The following is a 17,208-nucleotide window of genomic DNA, read 5'->3' on the forward strand; positions in this document are numbered from 1 at the left end:
CATGACAATTATCAAAACAAAGCTTAAGACATGGCAACACTGAAACTCCTTTGCAGAGTACATTTCTTTAGCAAAGCAACTACCACCTCTTCCAAAATGGATTCTATTGACCGAGAAACAATGCTCAAGATAAGGGTCTAGGGAGGAAGGTTTTGTAATAAGCATAATAGCAAAGCTTTTTTGCAAAGTACACAGGACCTCTTTCATAACGATGGGTTCTACTAACTGAAAAACAATGCTCAAGAGTCTGGGGAATTCAAATGGAGACTAGCTCCACAAAATAGCAAAAGATCACTAGGTTAATAAACAACATCCATGCCAGCCTTCTTGGTGAACAGGTATCAATTTCTTGCGTTGAAGAAAAAAGTCTGCATGTTTAACAATTCTGGTTTCAATAGTGCTATTTGTAAGCACATGAACCTCCTGCTCTCTATACGTGGTCACTGTTCTATTCCTGTGAAGAGACACCATGACCACGACAACTCTTACAAAAGAAAGCATCTAACTGGGACTGGCTTACAGCTTCAGAGGTTTAGTCCAGTATTGTCATGGTGGGGAACACAGTGGCAAGAAAGTAGACATAGTGATGGAGAAGTAGCTGAGAGATGCATCCTGATCTGTCGGCAAAGAGAGAAATACTGGGCCTGGAATAGACTTTTCAAACCTCAAAGCCCATCCCCACTGACACATTTCCTTCAATAAGGTCACAGCTACTCCAACAAGGCCACACCTCCTAATCCTTCCCAAATAGTGCCACTCCTTGGTGACTAAGCATTCAAATATATGAGCCATTCCTTTGGTTCCCTCTTTGGTCCAGATTACACAGGGTCCAGGGACAGAGTTTACTCTGCAGGTACATAAGCAGAGTGACTTGATTATCATTTTAGGAAACCTCACCTGGCAATGATGTTGAGAACAGATTGATCCATATAAGATATAAGAAAAGGCATGGAGCCATTATCTAATGAGAATAAAGAATAAATATAACACACCATTGTAGATGAATTTCTAAACAGTCTTATTAATAGAAAACACAGAGCCAAACACAGGGGTGAAAACCTGAGAGAGGTCAGAGGAATAGGAACAGCCACATGCTAACCTTGAAAGGACCAAGCAGATGCCATAACAGGCTGCTCAGTCTTCTCTCAGAGATCAGGCCTCAATTTCAGTTTCCTGAGACTTGATCGAGCAGTTTCTGGGAGGGTCATGAACAAAAGACATAGTCCTTGCAGTAGCTCCCTTTCTGCATGTACTCTGACTGCTCAGGGTTCAGCCAGTTGTTTACTGTCTGGGACCCCTTACCAACGTATAGCTACGTGCATGGGTCAATGTGAAAGTGTGAGTCCAGCTAGCAACTCGAAACTCAAGGACAGAGCCTGGGCCACTGAGTCAGCCCCCACAGTCAGTATGTGCTAGGCCAGCCAGCCCCCATGGCAGCTCAAGGGCAAAGCCTGGGAGTTATCCATGCCTGCCCCAAAATGATAACTGTAACCCCCAACCAGTAAATTCAAAGGCTACATACCCTCACCCAATCATATGATGCAAAGGCTTGTACCACTCGGCTCGAGGTTTTTCCCTTTAAAAACCCCTCACCCTGTGGTGGCACACACCTTTAATCCCAGCACTCGGGAGGCAGAGCCAGGCAAATCTCTGTGAGTTCGAGGCCAACCTGGGCTACAGAGTGAATTCCAGGAAAGGCACAGACTACACAGAGAAACCCTGCCTCGAAAAAACAAACAAACAAACAAAAAAAAACTCACCCTGAGAGCTCAGGGCTGTCCTCTACCCACTATATTGAGTGTTGGACACGGACCAAGCCTGGGCTTGCTTGTTACCAATAACCCCCTGTGTGTTTGCATCAGCTCTGTGGTGGTCTTGCTGGGGGGGGGGGTCTTGTGATATGACCATAACAACCTCACCTCACCAACTCCGAAACTTCCAAAAGCAAGCTACTTCCTGTCTACCCATGTCTATATGCCTTGCTGTTCTGCCATTTGATTTGCTCTCTGTCCAGTTACATCACTTCCTCTTCCTGCTCAGCTCCATCACTTCTTATCTGTCTGTACAGACCTCCAGACCTCCATGGTTAACTAGTGTTGGAATTTAAGGCATGTGCCACCACGCCTGGCTCTGTTCCCAGTGTGGCCTTGAAATCACAGAGATCCAGACAGATTCCAGCCTCCCAAGTGATAGGGTTAAAGGTGTGTGCTAACATTGCATGACTTTTGTGTTTACTTTAAATGGCTGGATTTTCCCTCTGATCTCCAGGCAAGCTTTATGTATTAGAGCACAAATAAAATATCACCACACACTGTATCTATAATGTGTTAAGCTATTTGGTAGGTACTATGCTAATATCCATTTTCTCCCTTGCTGATCACCCAGGTTTATCAAGCTTACAAAAAGAAGATTGTTGAGTAAAACATAAATTTTCCCTCAGTTCTCACACATCACTTAACATACTTCTTTATTTTATTATTTTATTTATATAAGAGTTTTGCCTGCTGTATGTATGTGCACCATGTGTACGCCTGGTGCCTGTGGAGGTCAGAAAGCATTGGATTCCCTGGGCCTGGAGTCACAGATGGTTGAAAGCTGACACATGGACACTAGGAATCGAACCTGAGTCCTCTGCTAGAGCAACAAGTGCTCTGAACCACTGAGTCAATTCTCCATTGACACAACAAATTTGTTTTAATGTAACTGCTTACTCTCATCTCCCCAGGATATCTCAAGGTATCTTCTGGATGTGTAGCATCCCCTAAGCTCAATGGTTTGAAGGACTGGTCCCCAGTGGGTGAAACTACTCATTGGAAGGTGATTAGATCAGAGGACTCAAACCTCATCAGTTGATTAACCCAGTAAAGGTTCATAATCTGGTGGCATTATTAGGAGGTGGGGCCTGATTAGAGGAAGTAGGTAAATAGGGTATGCCCCGGCCCCTTCTTATCTGCCTCTCCACCTCCCTGCTTCCCAGTTGCCATAAGATGAGCAGCTCTGTTCTGCCACACCACCACCACCCCCGCCAGGAACAGTAGAGCTAAGTGAGCTCAATCTTTGAAGCACAACAGATCTTTCCTCCATTTGAATTTCTCTGTTAAGTCACAGCAACAGAATACTGATGAACATCTAAAATTCAATATGCTCAAAACTTAACTCTACCTCACCCAAGATTATCTTTTTCCAGTATCCCTTGTCTGAGAAAAGAGCATTCAGCCAGGCAGTGGTGGCGCATGCCTTTAATCCCAGCACTTGAGAGGCAGAGCCAGGTAGATCTCTGTGAGTTCGAGGCCAGCCTGGTCTATAGAGCAAGTTCCAGGACAGGCACCAAAACTACACAGAGAAACCCTGCCTCAAAAAACAAAAACAAAAACAAACAAAAAACAGCATTCAGCTGTACAAACCAGAGACCTATGAACCAATAGAGCACACCTGTTCTCTCATACCTCAACTTCAGCAAATCTATGTTCTGGTCATAGGCACAAAATACAGCTATCTGCCCCATCTTAATATCTTGGCCATTACCATCCTCACCTAAAGTACCACAATGTACAACTGGAATATGCACGTATCTCCCTTTTAGATTTTACATAGAATGGTACACTCCTTTAATCCATTCTTCTCAATGCAGAGAAAATAATTGCAAGTATAAGCCTGAATATTTCACAGCACACCCCAATTCTGCTTCAGACACCCAGTTTCCATAGCTCTTTGGATAAAATCAGAATCCCTCCCATTGGCCTCCATGACCTACCTCTTAATTTCATCTCTACCATCTACCTTTGTCCTAGTTCTCATTCAGTTTCTCAAGTCTAAGTCTCCCATCTGCCTAGATCTTTGCATACGCTTTTCCATTCCCGACAACATACCTCTCACTGCATCTCTACCCTCCTCACCCTTTCACTCATCTTTTATTTCCTGGTTTGTGACATAATACGGTAAATCCTTGTTATTAGGAGTTCTCTATGAAAAATTTGCCACCCGTTTGTGCTGACTGACCATAATTTTAATTTGTGATCCATCAATGTCAATTACTCCTAAATACAAGAAGTTGTGTCTTTTGGTTTTGGTACTAAGGATTAAACCCAGAATCCTGTACATGCTAGGTAAGTGCTCTACCAGGAGCTACATCTCCAGCCTCTTGTGTTCTGAGACATAGTCTCCCTTATGTAATCCAGGCTTGCCTCCAAGTCAAGATCCTGCATTCTCAGTCTCCCACTTGCTGAGATTTTTATGCAATTATCAAACCACCAAAACATACCACAGTACGCTTCACGAGTGCCCAATAAATATGTATTGGGTAAACTATCAAATACTCACAGGACTGAGCAAGACAACTGAAGCTGCTGACTGTTGAGATCACTGGCGACTATCAAAAGTAGCCTGAGTTTACAGAGGAGGCAGAATTCAGGAGCAATTGAGAGAGAGTGAGGGAGTGAAGGAACAGGCAAGCTGACAGGACAGCAGCAGTGTCAAGAGAACGTTGCTTGTTTTCATTCTGCTGTTGTCTGTACTGTTGTTCCTCTAGACGGAGAAGACCAAGAAGAAAAAATGGAAAATGAGAGACAGGACATAATCTGAGAACTACAGTTAAGAGGACTTTAAAGTGTCAACAAGAGGTAAGGTAAGCAAAGATAGCATAAGAGTTGCTTAACTTAAGTGTGACCACGTAATCAGTTGAATATATTTAAGTCTATAAATAAAGATGCCGGTGGGCTAAAATCAACTACGCCTAGCTGGGGGAGCAAACAAGAGCATGGTGTCAAGAGGTAGAGAAGACACTCACCAGAGGGATTCATCAGAAGCCTGTAACTGGGGTCCTTTAAAAAGTAAAAGTATAAGGAGGGAAATGGAGATGTCTCTAGAATAAAGGAAACTTAAGGTCATGTATGAACCATAGGACTACGGTTACATTTATCTTCATTTGCCGGCAGGTGGGCACAGACCTACAATTGCAATATTAGTGGCGACAGAGAGAAGGAGATCTTGAGATCAAGGCCAGAGGTAGATCAAGGGCCTTGAGAAAAAGTGAGCTAGGTAGAAGATAGGATGAAGTGTTTGGAAGAGTTACATATTCTAGATTTTAAGAAATAAAATTAAAAAAAAAAAAAAAAAAACGGGCGGTGGTGGCACGTGCCTTTCATCCAAGCACTTGGGAGGCAGAGGCAGGTGGATCTCTCTGTGAGTTCGAGGCCAACCTGGTCTACAAAACGAGTTCCAGGACAGCTAGGACTGTTACACAGAGAAACCCTGTCTCAAAAAATTAGAGAGGAGAGAGAGAGAGAGAGAGAGAGAGAGAGAGAGAGAGAGAGAGAGAGAGAGAGGAGGGGAGGGGAGGGGAGGGGAGGGGAGGGGAGGGGAGGGGAGGGGAGGGGAGGGGAGAGGGAGAGGGAGAGGGAGAGGGAGAGGGAGAGGAGAGGAGAGGAGAGGAGAGGAGAGGAGAGGAGAGGAGAGGAGAGGAGAGGAGAGGAGAGGAGAGGAGAGGAGAGGAGAGGAGAGGAGAGGAGAGGAGGAGAGGAGAGGAGAGGAGAGGAGAGGAGAGGAGAGGAGAGAGAGAGAGAGAGAGAGAGGAGAGGAGAGGAGAGGAGAGGAGAGGAGAGGAGAGGAGAGGAGAGGAGAGGAGAGGAGAGGAGAGAGAGAGAGAGAGAGAGAGAGAGAGAGAGAGAGAGAGAGAGAGAGAGAGAGAGAGAGAGAGATATTTATTTGTGTTGGGAAATACAACCGAGGATTTGGCCAAAACTCTTTAGATTTGATGCATACAAGTGACTAGAATGTTGAACTATGGTGACCTCTTTTCCAATCTTATCCTCAGCACTAGGGTACCTCTTTTTTTTTTTCAGGCACATATGCAAAAAAAAATTTAAAACGCCTGTTAATAATTTTTAAAAATACTTTTTATTTTGTCAAGAGTACGCTCAGCTAAAGAGGGTAATGACAGTGCGTTCTGGGAGAGAGCACATCGTGCCGCGGGAGGGGTGAGGCTGGCATTGGTCAAGACGTCGTCGTACAGCGGGTTGCAGAGGAGGTCTACGTATGAGCCGGGCCAGCTGCGCCCCAGAACCTTCCCCTCCGCTCACCTCCGACGCCGCCGACTGCGGCCAAGAGCGGCTGGGGCACGGAGCAGGGCCAGCCCCTTGTCTCTCCGCCAAACCAACGCCTGGGGAACCAAGACCAAGGCTTCCGCGGCACTGCCCGGCGGGTTCCCACTTCAGCTCCACGCCCCATAGCCTGCTTCCGGGCCCGCGGGGGCGGGCAGAAAGAAAACGTGCACCAATCTTTCCGTAGGCGTGGAGGACGTCTGGCCCCTAAGCCAATCAGAGAGCTGGTGGGCGGAGCCGAGGGCGTGGGCTCGCCCCGGGATTTAAACTTGAACGGCCGACCGTTAACGACTGCGTGGAGTGAGGGTGGGTGGTTCGCCTGCGTGAGTGGGAAGCAGTGGTCCGCCGTGAGCGGCGACGAGACGACTAAACCCGCAGCAGCAGCAGCGGCGGCGACAGGGGCTGGTGACGTATGCGGAGCCGGGCAGCGGTGGACAGACACTTCCTGGGACAGGGTGCGGCGGAGGCCCGAGCTCCTTCCCTGGACCGCTGCGCGTGGATTCGCGTTCTCCTCCCTGGCCGGGCTCTTGCGGTCAAGGTAAGTCCCGGGGTGCGCTGCCTGGGGCGTCCTTAACCGGCCACCGGGGCAGAGGCCGCCAAGTTCCTCCAGGTCACAATGTGCACTGTGCGCCACTCTTGTCCGGAGGCCGAGCGAGCTGACAGCCCTTGGAGTCAGCGTGGAGGCTGGGGACCGGTCCCCTGGGGAAGGAGCGGAGCTCTCGGCACGCCCACGGCCAGATGGTGCTACGGGTGTCCTCATTGTTCTAGCAGCAGGGAAGTCGTCTCACGTTTGGGTTGCACCTTTCGTGGGCTCATGCCTACAACCAGCCCACCATTGCGTTTGCTTAGAATTTAGGATAGCGGGTAAAACCGAAGGAACGGCTATTACAGTGCCCTTTCAGGTTTGTTAGGCTTTTCAATACGCAGTGCTGATGAACGTGAATAAATACAAATAAGCACGCTAACCAGTGTGTCCTGGTAGTAAGTTTTTCTAGAGAGCAGTTTGTCATTTGACTTGAAGGTTAAATTGCACCATAATTTCAGTTATATCCGCATCCGGGAATTTAAGAGTTAAAAATACCACCCTCCAAATCCTTTCAACTGTAACTAGGTAACTGCTTAAGTTTGTTTTGTTGTTGTTTTGTTTTGCCTTTTTTAGAAAAGATAGGTATTTTGGTCAATGTTAACCATATTTATTCACAAAATATAAGATGGTAGTTTAGCTTGTGTGTGTCTCTCTAGCTTGTGAGATTGTCATGTTTTATTAGAAACCAAAGGAACTGAACATAACCTATAGACCTTATGAAAAGTTGCATTTCACTCTGTAAGCATCAACACATTTGAGGGGTAAAATGACGGAGACATAATTTGAACACAAAGGAACAACACTAACGATGTCCAGTAAACATGCCATTAAAAATCCTCATGACTTTAGTGTCTAAAATTCAATTAAACTTCAAAACATATTGAAATAATTCTGCTTTCTAAATGTAGAAAGTAAACCTTAAGCCCGTCTTTACATTTTTCCAACATCAGTCCTTACCTTGGAGTTCATATAAATATCACCTCAGTGGTTTTGCAAAAATACATTTGGGGGCTTCTCCTTTGCTTCTGTGATGACTGCCTACCAAACATAAGGTCACTGAATCCATTCTCTTTTAGATTCCTAGGCAGGCAACCTCTTGAAAGGATTTTACTCAGATTTAAACCTTGAACTCTTGCTTCTACAGACTCCGGAGTAGAACACCTTCTACTTAGGGCTTTGGAGGTAACTTTTTAAATAGGTACTATTTCTTAAAGTCTGTTTTTCTTTTCTAGGTTTTTCCTTTTTGTTAACTCAAATACTGCTAGTCAAGGCAAACCAAAATAAGGTAAGAAACTGTTCTATCAGAGGACCAGAGTTGGGATCCCAGCACCCAGTGGATGGCTCACAACTGCCCAGTCCCAGCTCCACAGAATGTTAAGATGCCTTCTTCCAACCTCTGTGGACACCCATGTGATGCACACATACAAATGTTTAAGACTTAAAAATGAAAGAACAAAGCAGTCCTTTTTAGAATGTTACATTGACAAGAAATCCTAAATCACTTTGTATGCTGTTCTCCTGGCTTCTCTACTAGGTTGTAAAAGCTATTATTATGTTGTACCACTTCTGCACAAGTCACCTCACTTTTCAAGCTACTTCCCTTCTAAAATCCCACGAGTCTGTGATTATATACTCCATCACTAGGAATCTAGTACTTAGCACCAGATTACTGTAAATATTGTTTCTAACTGTCCAGGTGTTCCTTATATTTAGCAGTTTCCAGATATAATCCCTATATGTTTTGAGACTTGAACATAAGAACAAACTAGTTACTCGTTGATTGGTTTTTATAAACATGTCTAGTAAATGTGAATAACACTATTGCAAGGACAGTTGCTAAAGTAGGCATTTTTAAGTTCATTTGCTATGGTATGAGTCAAGAATTTCATGTCTGAATATTAGTAGTGCTTTTGCTGCATAATTTTCTGGCTTTTAAAACTTCTTAGTGGCCCCTAAAGATATGAATGTGACACATTGACTTACCTAAATTAAGCTTTTGTCACTTTGTAGTCATACTAAGTATGTGCTAATTCCCAACTCTTTAAAGGACTTGTATTTTCTACCATAGACTTCAAAGTCTTTTCTTGTTTGGTTGTTGAGAAGGAGTTTCTTATAGCCCAGCTGGCCTTGAACTCCTGATCCTGCATCCACCCAAAGGCTGGGATTATAGATGTGTGCCAGTTTACCCAATTAGCTCAAAACCAAAACATTTTTCCCCAGTTCTGCAAAGCTGAACCTTCCAGAACTTGGCTAACAATAAATAAAAATGTTTTTACATCTCTAAAAGGTCATAAGAAGAATGCAACATAGCATTTTTTTCAGAACCTAAAATATTTGCTCTTACCCTTAGTAAAAAGAATCTGTCAGCTCCTGCACTTAGCTGCCTCATTAAAAACATACTGTGCTATACTGAGTTAGGTAGATTTCAAGTAGCTTCACACCTGGCACTAAACCCATCTACCCAATCTTTAATTGATGGAATTTAATAAGAAAGTAAGACATTTTGGCAAAGATCTTTCAGATAAGTGGTTATTACATTTGCCTTGGAATAACAAATGATATTTGTGGGGTCAGGCTTTAATGAATTTGAACACAAGGCACAGATTTCCAGAGGCTTATATAGCTCACAAGTGCTTTTTGCTTCTTTTATTCCATAATTCTTTTGGACAGGGATTAGAGAATATTTAGACCCTTTCCTGTTTAAGACTTGTTAGGTCTTTTCAAGAGCCAGTCTTTAGAATTTTAGCTGATTTTGTTTCTTAGATCCTGGTAGAGATCTCAGCTTGCTGGGATTATACAGTACTGTTAATCTCTGCATCTATTATACAGACCCTCTTTGTTGGATTCTCTAAAACAGTATTTTCTTCTTCTGTGTCGGCACAGTCCCTTTTGGCCTTTGTTTCTTCCTTGTGGAGTAAATGTGGGTGATCAATACGTCCTCTCTGTACAAAATGCTGGATCCGGGATTCCAGTCCTTGGCATTTAGGGCGATCCATGAGGGGCTTATATGTGCGCATTTTCACTCCTTCTACAAAGGCACTAGTTTGCTTTATGACAGAGGGCTTAATGTTTCTCCATTCTGTTGCTTCATCCATCTTTGTTCCTGCCCCACATGTTATCATGACAGAGTCTAGTCCTTGTAGCATACTATACAGCATGTGGGTTTTAACAGCATGATTAGCCCATAGCTGTTGTAGGTGAGTAACATTGAACTCCTGAACCTCGCGATCATAAATCCATTTGGTATTCTCAAATTTACAGTCATACAAGACTAGAGGAAATTCAACAGCCATGCTAAAGAGAAACAAGTGAGAATGCACAGCAGTTAGCCAATAGTTCTTTTTTATAATACTGAGCTTTAGTTGAGATTAAGGGGGGGAGGAAGATCTACTAATGTCAATGGTTAGTAACATCTAAGAATACAACACTGTCTTAATATGGAGCAACTTTATAACTGTTTCTTGAAGGAAAAAGAGCAATGATCAATTTGCTCGGTATTAAGTGGCAATAAATCAAGATGTGGGTTGATAAGAAAGTAAGACACTGGCTCCCCATCATACCATAAAATTTAAAGCACATTATTTATCCAGATTTGTTCATGACATTCTCACAGAATGAACTACTGGTGTCACTGTTAGCCACAGCCTGTTCACAAAAGAAAAACCTCTTTTCTACCTTCCCTATGGTTTCAGAAGCTGGGAATTAGAAGCCTGGTCCAAATATCTACTTCCTCACTAATGGAATAGAACAATGAGAAAAGTAGTAGATAGCAAGCACCCCCTCTTACATGTTCACAACATTCTACAAATCAGAAGTTTGTGAAAGGAGCTGGGGAGATGACTCAGTGGTTAAGAACACTCACTGTTCTTCCAGAGGACCTGGGTTCAATTCCCAGTACCCACATAGTAGGCTACAACCTTCTGTAATTCTGGTTCCAAAATATCTGACACCCTTTTTTGTGGTTACCAGGCACACAAGTGGTGTACAGGCATATATGCAGGCAAACACCAAACACCTATACACATAAAATTTTCTAAAAGTATACAATTTAATGAAGACAGAATCAGTGGTTGAGTTTTTTTCAAAATCATGGGAGAGAGACAGATGTACTAGTTTGGTTTAACTTACCTATATTGAGGTTTCTGGGGATTTTTCTCTATGTTTAGCAATTCATCAATAATCTCTGGCTTCTCCATTCCTTGGCCAATCAGAAAGAGGATAGCCATCATACACCGGACTTGATGATACAGGAAGGCCTGGCCAGTCACTTGGAACTGACATAACTGGAAAGGCTCCTGCCGTCTCTCCTCACCCAGGCTCTGAGCCACCAGTTGCACTTGTGCAGACAGGATAGTCCTCTGAAAGTTCACCACTCCATTGGCCACATCCATTTTACACAAGTTTCGGAAGTCATGAGTGCCGACATACTTCTGAGCGGCGTAATTCATGGTTACAATATCTAAATCAGCACGAGGGAAAAAATAGCGGTAAGTCCGCTCTAGACAGCTAAACCTAGCACTGAAGCTAGGCTCTACAGGAGCCCAGGCCAACACTCGGATATCTGCAGGGAGCACCCGATTGAGAATGTGGGTGTAACGGATCTCTTTAGCAACATCATCGGCTTCATCATCTTTTAAATTAGAGTCATCTGAATCCCTGCCCCTTGGAAACTGAGAACGTAGGTCCAGAGAAATCACCTGTGGAATTAGAGAGAGAAACTGTTTCAGAGATGATCTCAAGACTCAGTGTGTACACTCAGATTTCCTGTTACTACTTGCTTTAAGAAACAAGGTACTGGCCCTTACCTGACCAAAGGCACTAACTCCTTTGTCTGTTCGACCACACCGGTGATAGTTGGATGTCTGTCTGTTTTCTACTAGTCGGGTCTTGGTTAAGGCCTCAAACAGTTTCTCTTCAATGGTATTGCTTGTGTTTTCCTGACTGGCAAAGCCCTGGTATCCCCAGCCTAGGTAGGCTATTTTTAGAGCTACATGTCTTCGGCCATGAGCACTGAAATCAAATGCACGCTTAGCTTTTCCAGAGCCTAAAGAATTTTCTCTGATGTTTGAGTCTTTGATACTGTTGGCCTGTTCTTTCTTAAGTCTTTTCACCTCCTGCTCCAGTTCCTTTACTCTGCTTAGGAGTTTCTCAATCTGGTTTCTTTCTGTGTTTTCAGCCATGACAACCGTCTGAAGACAAGACAAGAAAAGCCGTCTGTGGGAAAAGAGTGAAGGAATACATTAGTTTCAGTGCTAGTTCCTTTGGATATGACAGTGTAACATGATTAAATATCATTGAAGCTGGGCATGGTAGTGCAGTCTTATGGTCCCAGTACTTGGAAGGCACAGACAGGAAGACCACAAGTTCCAGGCCAGTCGGGTACAAACAAGTTACTATTTCAAGAAAACAAAAAAACAAACAAAAACACTAAGATTTAATTTGATGTTAAAAGTGTAGGTTCTGCTTACCCAAGGTGCCCAAAGACACCAGTTTTTTTATTATGGATTCATCACTGTTTTTTTTTGTTTTTGTTTTTTTGGTTTTTTTTTTTTGTTTTTCAAGACAGGGTTTCTCTCTGTAGCTTTGGAGCCTGTCCAGGAACTCACTCTGTAGCCCAGGCTGGCTTGAACTCACAGAGATTCGCCTGGCTCTGCCTCCCGAGTGTTGGGATTAAAGGCGTGCGCCGCCGCCCAGCTCTTCTCTGTTCTTTTACATTCTATCTGGCTACTTTCACAAAAGAAAAGTGAAAAATTCACCTGTTTTTTTAAAATTTAGGGAAATGCCTCAATTTTATTCTCTATTCCTTACTAACAAAGATGAGGATTCATGTAGACTGGTTTTCTCCCTATAACATTTCCTCTTGATTTCTCAGTACATTTGTCCAGTAGTTTTAATAGTAAGAATTATTTACATGGGGTACTTATGACTGCTTCTGTTTCTATTGTCTTACAATATTTGAAGTAAGTGGCCTATATATTATCTAATGTTCTGTTTTGTTTTAAAGGTGGCACAATAGAAGCTATCTTAATTGAAGAAATACAATCAATGATTATATTTCACATTGGAAGTAGAACCTGGAGACAAATTTTTCTTACTTTAAGTAGTTGTAATGGCAGAAAAAAGGTAATTAATAATTACTGGCTTTTTTACAAACAATTTCATGTGTTCCTAAAAGACTTCTGTAACAGTTATACAAGAGTTAGTCTGACATAATTTGGATCTGAAAGTTGAAATTTCTGGTGTATTTCAGTAACCAAAGGGCAACAATACCAGTTTGAACACTGAACTAATCTGTGACTTGTAGTTACTTGGTGAGCATTTCTATATTCATTCTAAGGCCAACTATGACTAAATGGAGTTTATGAGTTTATGGTAGATTAAACATTTAAATCTTATAAGTGACACTAATATTACTAGCAGAAATATGGGGAAATGCCTTTTCTTATATTTTTAAATTATCAGAAAAAGCCGGGGGTGGGGGGTGGAGACACCACCACAGGAATTTGACATAGATCCTCTTGTATTCTAGGCAGTCCCTCAGTCACTAAGCTATATTCCTTGGGGAAAGGCATTGCTAACTAACACATGTTCAAGTGCTTGAGAACAGTTAATTGTGGAATGGTCTACAAGGATGGGAAAGTTTGATAGTATACCACTGTGAAGGGGGAAAACTCACTTAGAGGTAACCCCATGCTAGAAATTGAACCTATGCTACATGCTTATGCAAGTGTGTCAAAGCTTACAAGATACTCGCTGTACATTACTTTTTAACAAGTGATTATAAGTCTGTGTTATATCAATAAGGGACTGGACAAATTTGACACAACAAGGTGAAGTAAGTTTTCATGTGCTGACAGCTGAATCACCACAACTCTCTTCAAAGTTCAGAGGTTTTGTGCCATGCTCCTTTATAGTGTGAAAAACTTTAGTGTGAATACAGAAAATTCTGAAAAACTGCTAAGAAACTGCCTTTTAGACAGAAATTTCATTATGGAGGGGAAATTCTTTAAAATTATAAGCATGTATTTTTCAACTTGAAGAGAAAAAAAAGTAGAGAAACAAAGTGGCAGACAATAGATAACCACCTTCAACCCAGTCAGGAAATCCACCACTGCGTGCTTTGGTGGTTGATTTGGATAGTTATTCTTATTAGGACAGATTTGTCTTAGAGTATATGCATACACATGTGTGCTGTATGTGTGCAGACCCCATCATGCTGCTTTTTTGATGTCTGATTCAGACTACTGAGGTACTGTTACAGCTCCGGTACTTACTAGCTGTGTACTTTTGGGCAAGTTAACTTCTTGAAGCTTCCTGTGAAAAAGAACTAATCCTAAAATGCAAGGATTACATGGATTAATAACCATATGAGAGTAATGCCATATACATAAAGCATCCTCTAAACATGTTATATAATGTTCACCAAGCATCATGCTCCATTACATGTAGTCTCAAGCTTTCCATATGCCAGAACTCAGCCCACATCACAGGAGCCACATGTGACAAGGCAATAGGAAGTGAAAGAAAACAGTAGACATGAGAGCAAGTAATAATACATCTCTACCACAGCTACTGAATTTATTATTACCTTGTACTTTCAATTGACTATAAAACTGAGACAAGAATGGGCAATTAATGAGGTGGAAACTGACCAGTGTTATCTTTTATAGACAGCCTTATAATGTAGAGGAAGCAATGGAACAACTGATAGGACCCGGTGGACAAAAATGGGCCAATATGGATCCAGAAGAACGAATGTTAGCTGCTGCTACAGCTTTTACACATATCTGTGCAGGGCAGGGCGAAGGAGATATTAGGAGAGAAGCCAAGGCTAGCCAGTATGATCCCTACAGTAAAGCCTCCGTGACACCAGGAAAGAGACCTGCTCTTCCTGTGCAGCTGCACTACCCACCTATAAGAAGCCGTGTCACTTCATCAACTGTTTCAGAGGCTTCCCAAAAATGCAGAAAGCCAGTGATGAAGAGAAAGGTTCTGCGCAGAAAGCCAGATGGGGAAGTACTAGTGACAGATGAGTCTATTATCAGTGAATCTGAATCGGGTACAGAAAGTGACTTGGACCTCTGGAACTTAAGACACAGGCTGATGAACCTACAATTTCAAGAAGGCACAGAATCCCCAAGTGATGCTTCACAAAAATATAACCTACCACATGAGTATCAAGGAATTTCACAAGAAGATCAGCTCATTTGCTATCTACGAAGAGAAGAAATGGGACCTCCTGTTTATGAACAAGACTTGATTGTTGCCAGCAGACCCAAGTCCTTTATTCTCCCCAGGCTGGATCAGTTAAGCCGAAACCGGGGCAAGATAGACCGGGTGGCCAGATATTTTGAGTACAAAAGGGACTGGGATTCAATGCGGTTTCCTGGGGAAGATCATAGGAAGGAGCTACGCTGGAGTGTCCGAGGACAAATGCTCTCTAGAACAGAGCCCCAAGCCAAGCCTCAACATGTTTATGTTCCAAACAATTACCTAGTACCAACTGAGAAGAAAAGGTCTGCCCTTCGGTGGGGTGTGCGCTGTGACCTTGCAAACGGTGTCATACCCAAGAAGCTTCCTTTCCCTCTTTCTCCTTCTTAAGACTTTTTTTAACCTGTCTCCTTCCACGGAACTTAGGACAACCCAGTTCTCTATCTCTCTCCTTTTACATACAACTAACTGACTTGAAAAGCCCGCAGAACATAGGGGAAGGACTTCACTGGTCCTTCCTAATTTCCCTATGTCACTTTAGGTATCATACACCACTTAAATTTCTAAGTTGATATTCTCAAATGCAGCAATTGAGGGAGGGGACTACCTGAAATGTGGATTTTGTCAAAGTAGTCAGTGCCATTTTGAAAAGACTTGTAAACTGCGGTGTTTTGTTTTGGCTTTTTTTTTTTTCCCATTAGTGGGCATTAAGCTCAACTATTAAAGAATTTGGAAAATGATGAGTTTGGACCTTATTTTAAGTACTTCCCAATATAAGGACCTCAGCTCTAGGGCATGATTCTTCCTGTGATCATCTACTGATATTCAGAGTTTTTGTATTTAACTTGACATGAAGACACAAAAATGAACAAATTGTCTTGGTATAGATCAAAATACTAGTTCTGTTTTTTGCTAGAACTTAACATTCTTGAAAATCTTAATAATTCAGTAAGGAATACCTTAAAAAAAAAAAAAAAAAGAGTTGTTTATTTAGGCCTGAAAGCTGACAGCAGAATGCTTGTTCAAGAAGGAAAAACACTATAAGCACAAATAGCCTGATCATTACTAGCTGCTAAAACATCCTCTGAACAATATTTGAGGTTATAGATAAAATACATTTACCCAGTACCACCCATAGCTAGACATGTTATTAGGAACTCAGCTACGTGTTGTGAATACACTGACATCAAGTAAAAATTGCAAATTCCAATGGTACATCTGAGCCAGGACAATGCCACAAATGCCTGGGAATACAAATTATATTGTAACTCAAACAGCAAGATCTGTCATACATGCAGAGCACGAGGAATAGTTAACTAGGTGCAGGGTTAAAAGTATGACAGCTTTTTCAAAACAGTTGATTTAAAAAAAAAAATTCCTTTCCCTGCACCTCAAAGTTCAAACTGCCAAAATAAAAGGGATTTCAAGGTAAGTATCCCAGTTTAGCTCTTTCCATGCATGAGAAGATCAACGCAGTCATGAGGCATATTTGTTTTAAAAAGGATGACCCCCAAGACTCTTGGCCCAGCACACTAGGTTTATCAGTGAAATTCAGAAGGTAGACAGGTTTGCAACGGTGACCAAATACCCACAAAGGGAATTCCTGGGTGTACTAAAAATAGCCTCAAAGGCACGAAACTTTTTGAAGTTTAAAGGGGGGGAGGGGTGGATACACATTTCCCCTAGATAAAGGGTTCAAGACGCGCTACTATCATTAACTCTGAAAAGTATCGCGTAAAGCAAACCCCAAAATAAACTGCTAGTTTCCGCCACGCCTTCCTCCCATACCATCTTTACTGGGCTATTGTTTGTTTTTGAGCAATTCTGGTGCAGCAGAGGCCCTCTAAGCCAGCTGCCGAATCTAAGCCCCGCTGGCGGGACTTTCTTAGCTCCAAGAAGTCCCAGGCACGACACCACATGCGTTGTCCTAAGTCCCACTTCATACACCAGTGCCTTCCTAAAGCCTTTAAGTATCGGGGTAGGAGGTAGCTATTTGGTCTCCCTGCATTTGCTCATTCCTCTATAGGACTCAAAGCAGCCCATCGGGGAGAGTCCACACTTACCTTCCGGTCATCAGCTCGCGACCACGCGACTAGCCGGAAGCTACAGCTTCGTGTCTCCAGTAAGCATGCGCGGCCTCACGGGAGGCGCGCCTGTGGTTCTGGGAAATGTAGTTCCGAGATCCGGGTGCCGGCTTTAAGCCCTAACCCACCGTAAGCACAGGTTTCTGATGCAGCCCTGTTTTCACCCCAAGGCACAATCAATGCAAGAACAAATGGCGAAATTACAATTCTGGTCTAAAATAAAAAGGTT

General features: G+C 42.8%; 3 protein-coding genes across 3 annotated transcripts; 1 reads left to right on the forward strand and 2 right to left on the reverse strand.

Moving 5' to 3' along the window:
- Positions 1–3,335: 3,335 nt before the first annotated feature.
- Positions 3,336–7,766, reverse strand: LOC114699751. The gene is made up of 2 exons (XM_028879024.2): positions 6,078–7,766; positions 3,336–4,524 (listed from the first exon to the last, which is right to left on the reverse strand). Exons 1-2 carry the CDS (start codon positions 6,856–6,858, stop codon positions 4,373–4,375), a joined length of 933 nt encoding a protein of 310 aa, XP_028734857.1. The 5' UTR covers positions 6,859–7,766; the 3' UTR covers positions 3,336–4,372.
- On the forward strand, positions 6,555–15,635 carry Hyls1 (HYLS1 centriolar and ciliogenesis associated). Its single transcript, XM_028879038.2, has 4 exons — positions 6,555–6,636; positions 7,917–7,969; positions 12,689–12,807; positions 14,355–15,635. The coding sequence occupies exons 3-4, from the start codon at positions 12,794–12,796 to the stop codon at positions 15,283–15,285; spliced, it is 945 nt and encodes a 314-aa protein (XP_028734871.1). The 5' UTR covers positions 6,555–6,636; positions 7,917–7,969; positions 12,689–12,793; the 3' UTR covers positions 15,286–15,635.
- Positions 9,305–17,067, reverse strand: Pus3 (pseudouridine synthase 3). Its single transcript, XM_028879037.2, has 4 exons — positions 16,959–17,067; positions 11,490–11,898; positions 10,813–11,381; positions 9,305–9,978 (listed from the first exon to the last, which is right to left on the reverse strand). Exons 1-4 carry the CDS (start codon positions 16,967–16,969, stop codon positions 9,477–9,479), a joined length of 1,491 nt encoding a protein of 496 aa, XP_028734870.1. The 5' UTR covers positions 16,970–17,067; the 3' UTR covers positions 9,305–9,476.
- Positions 17,068–17,208: the final 141 nt, after the last annotated feature.

This window comes from Peromyscus leucopus, chromosome 7 (assembly GCF_004664715.2).
Source record: "Peromyscus leucopus breed LL Stock chromosome 7, UCI_PerLeu_2.1, whole genome shotgun sequence".
Lineage (NCBI taxonomy): Eukaryota > Metazoa > Chordata > Mammalia > Rodentia > Cricetidae > Peromyscus > Peromyscus leucopus.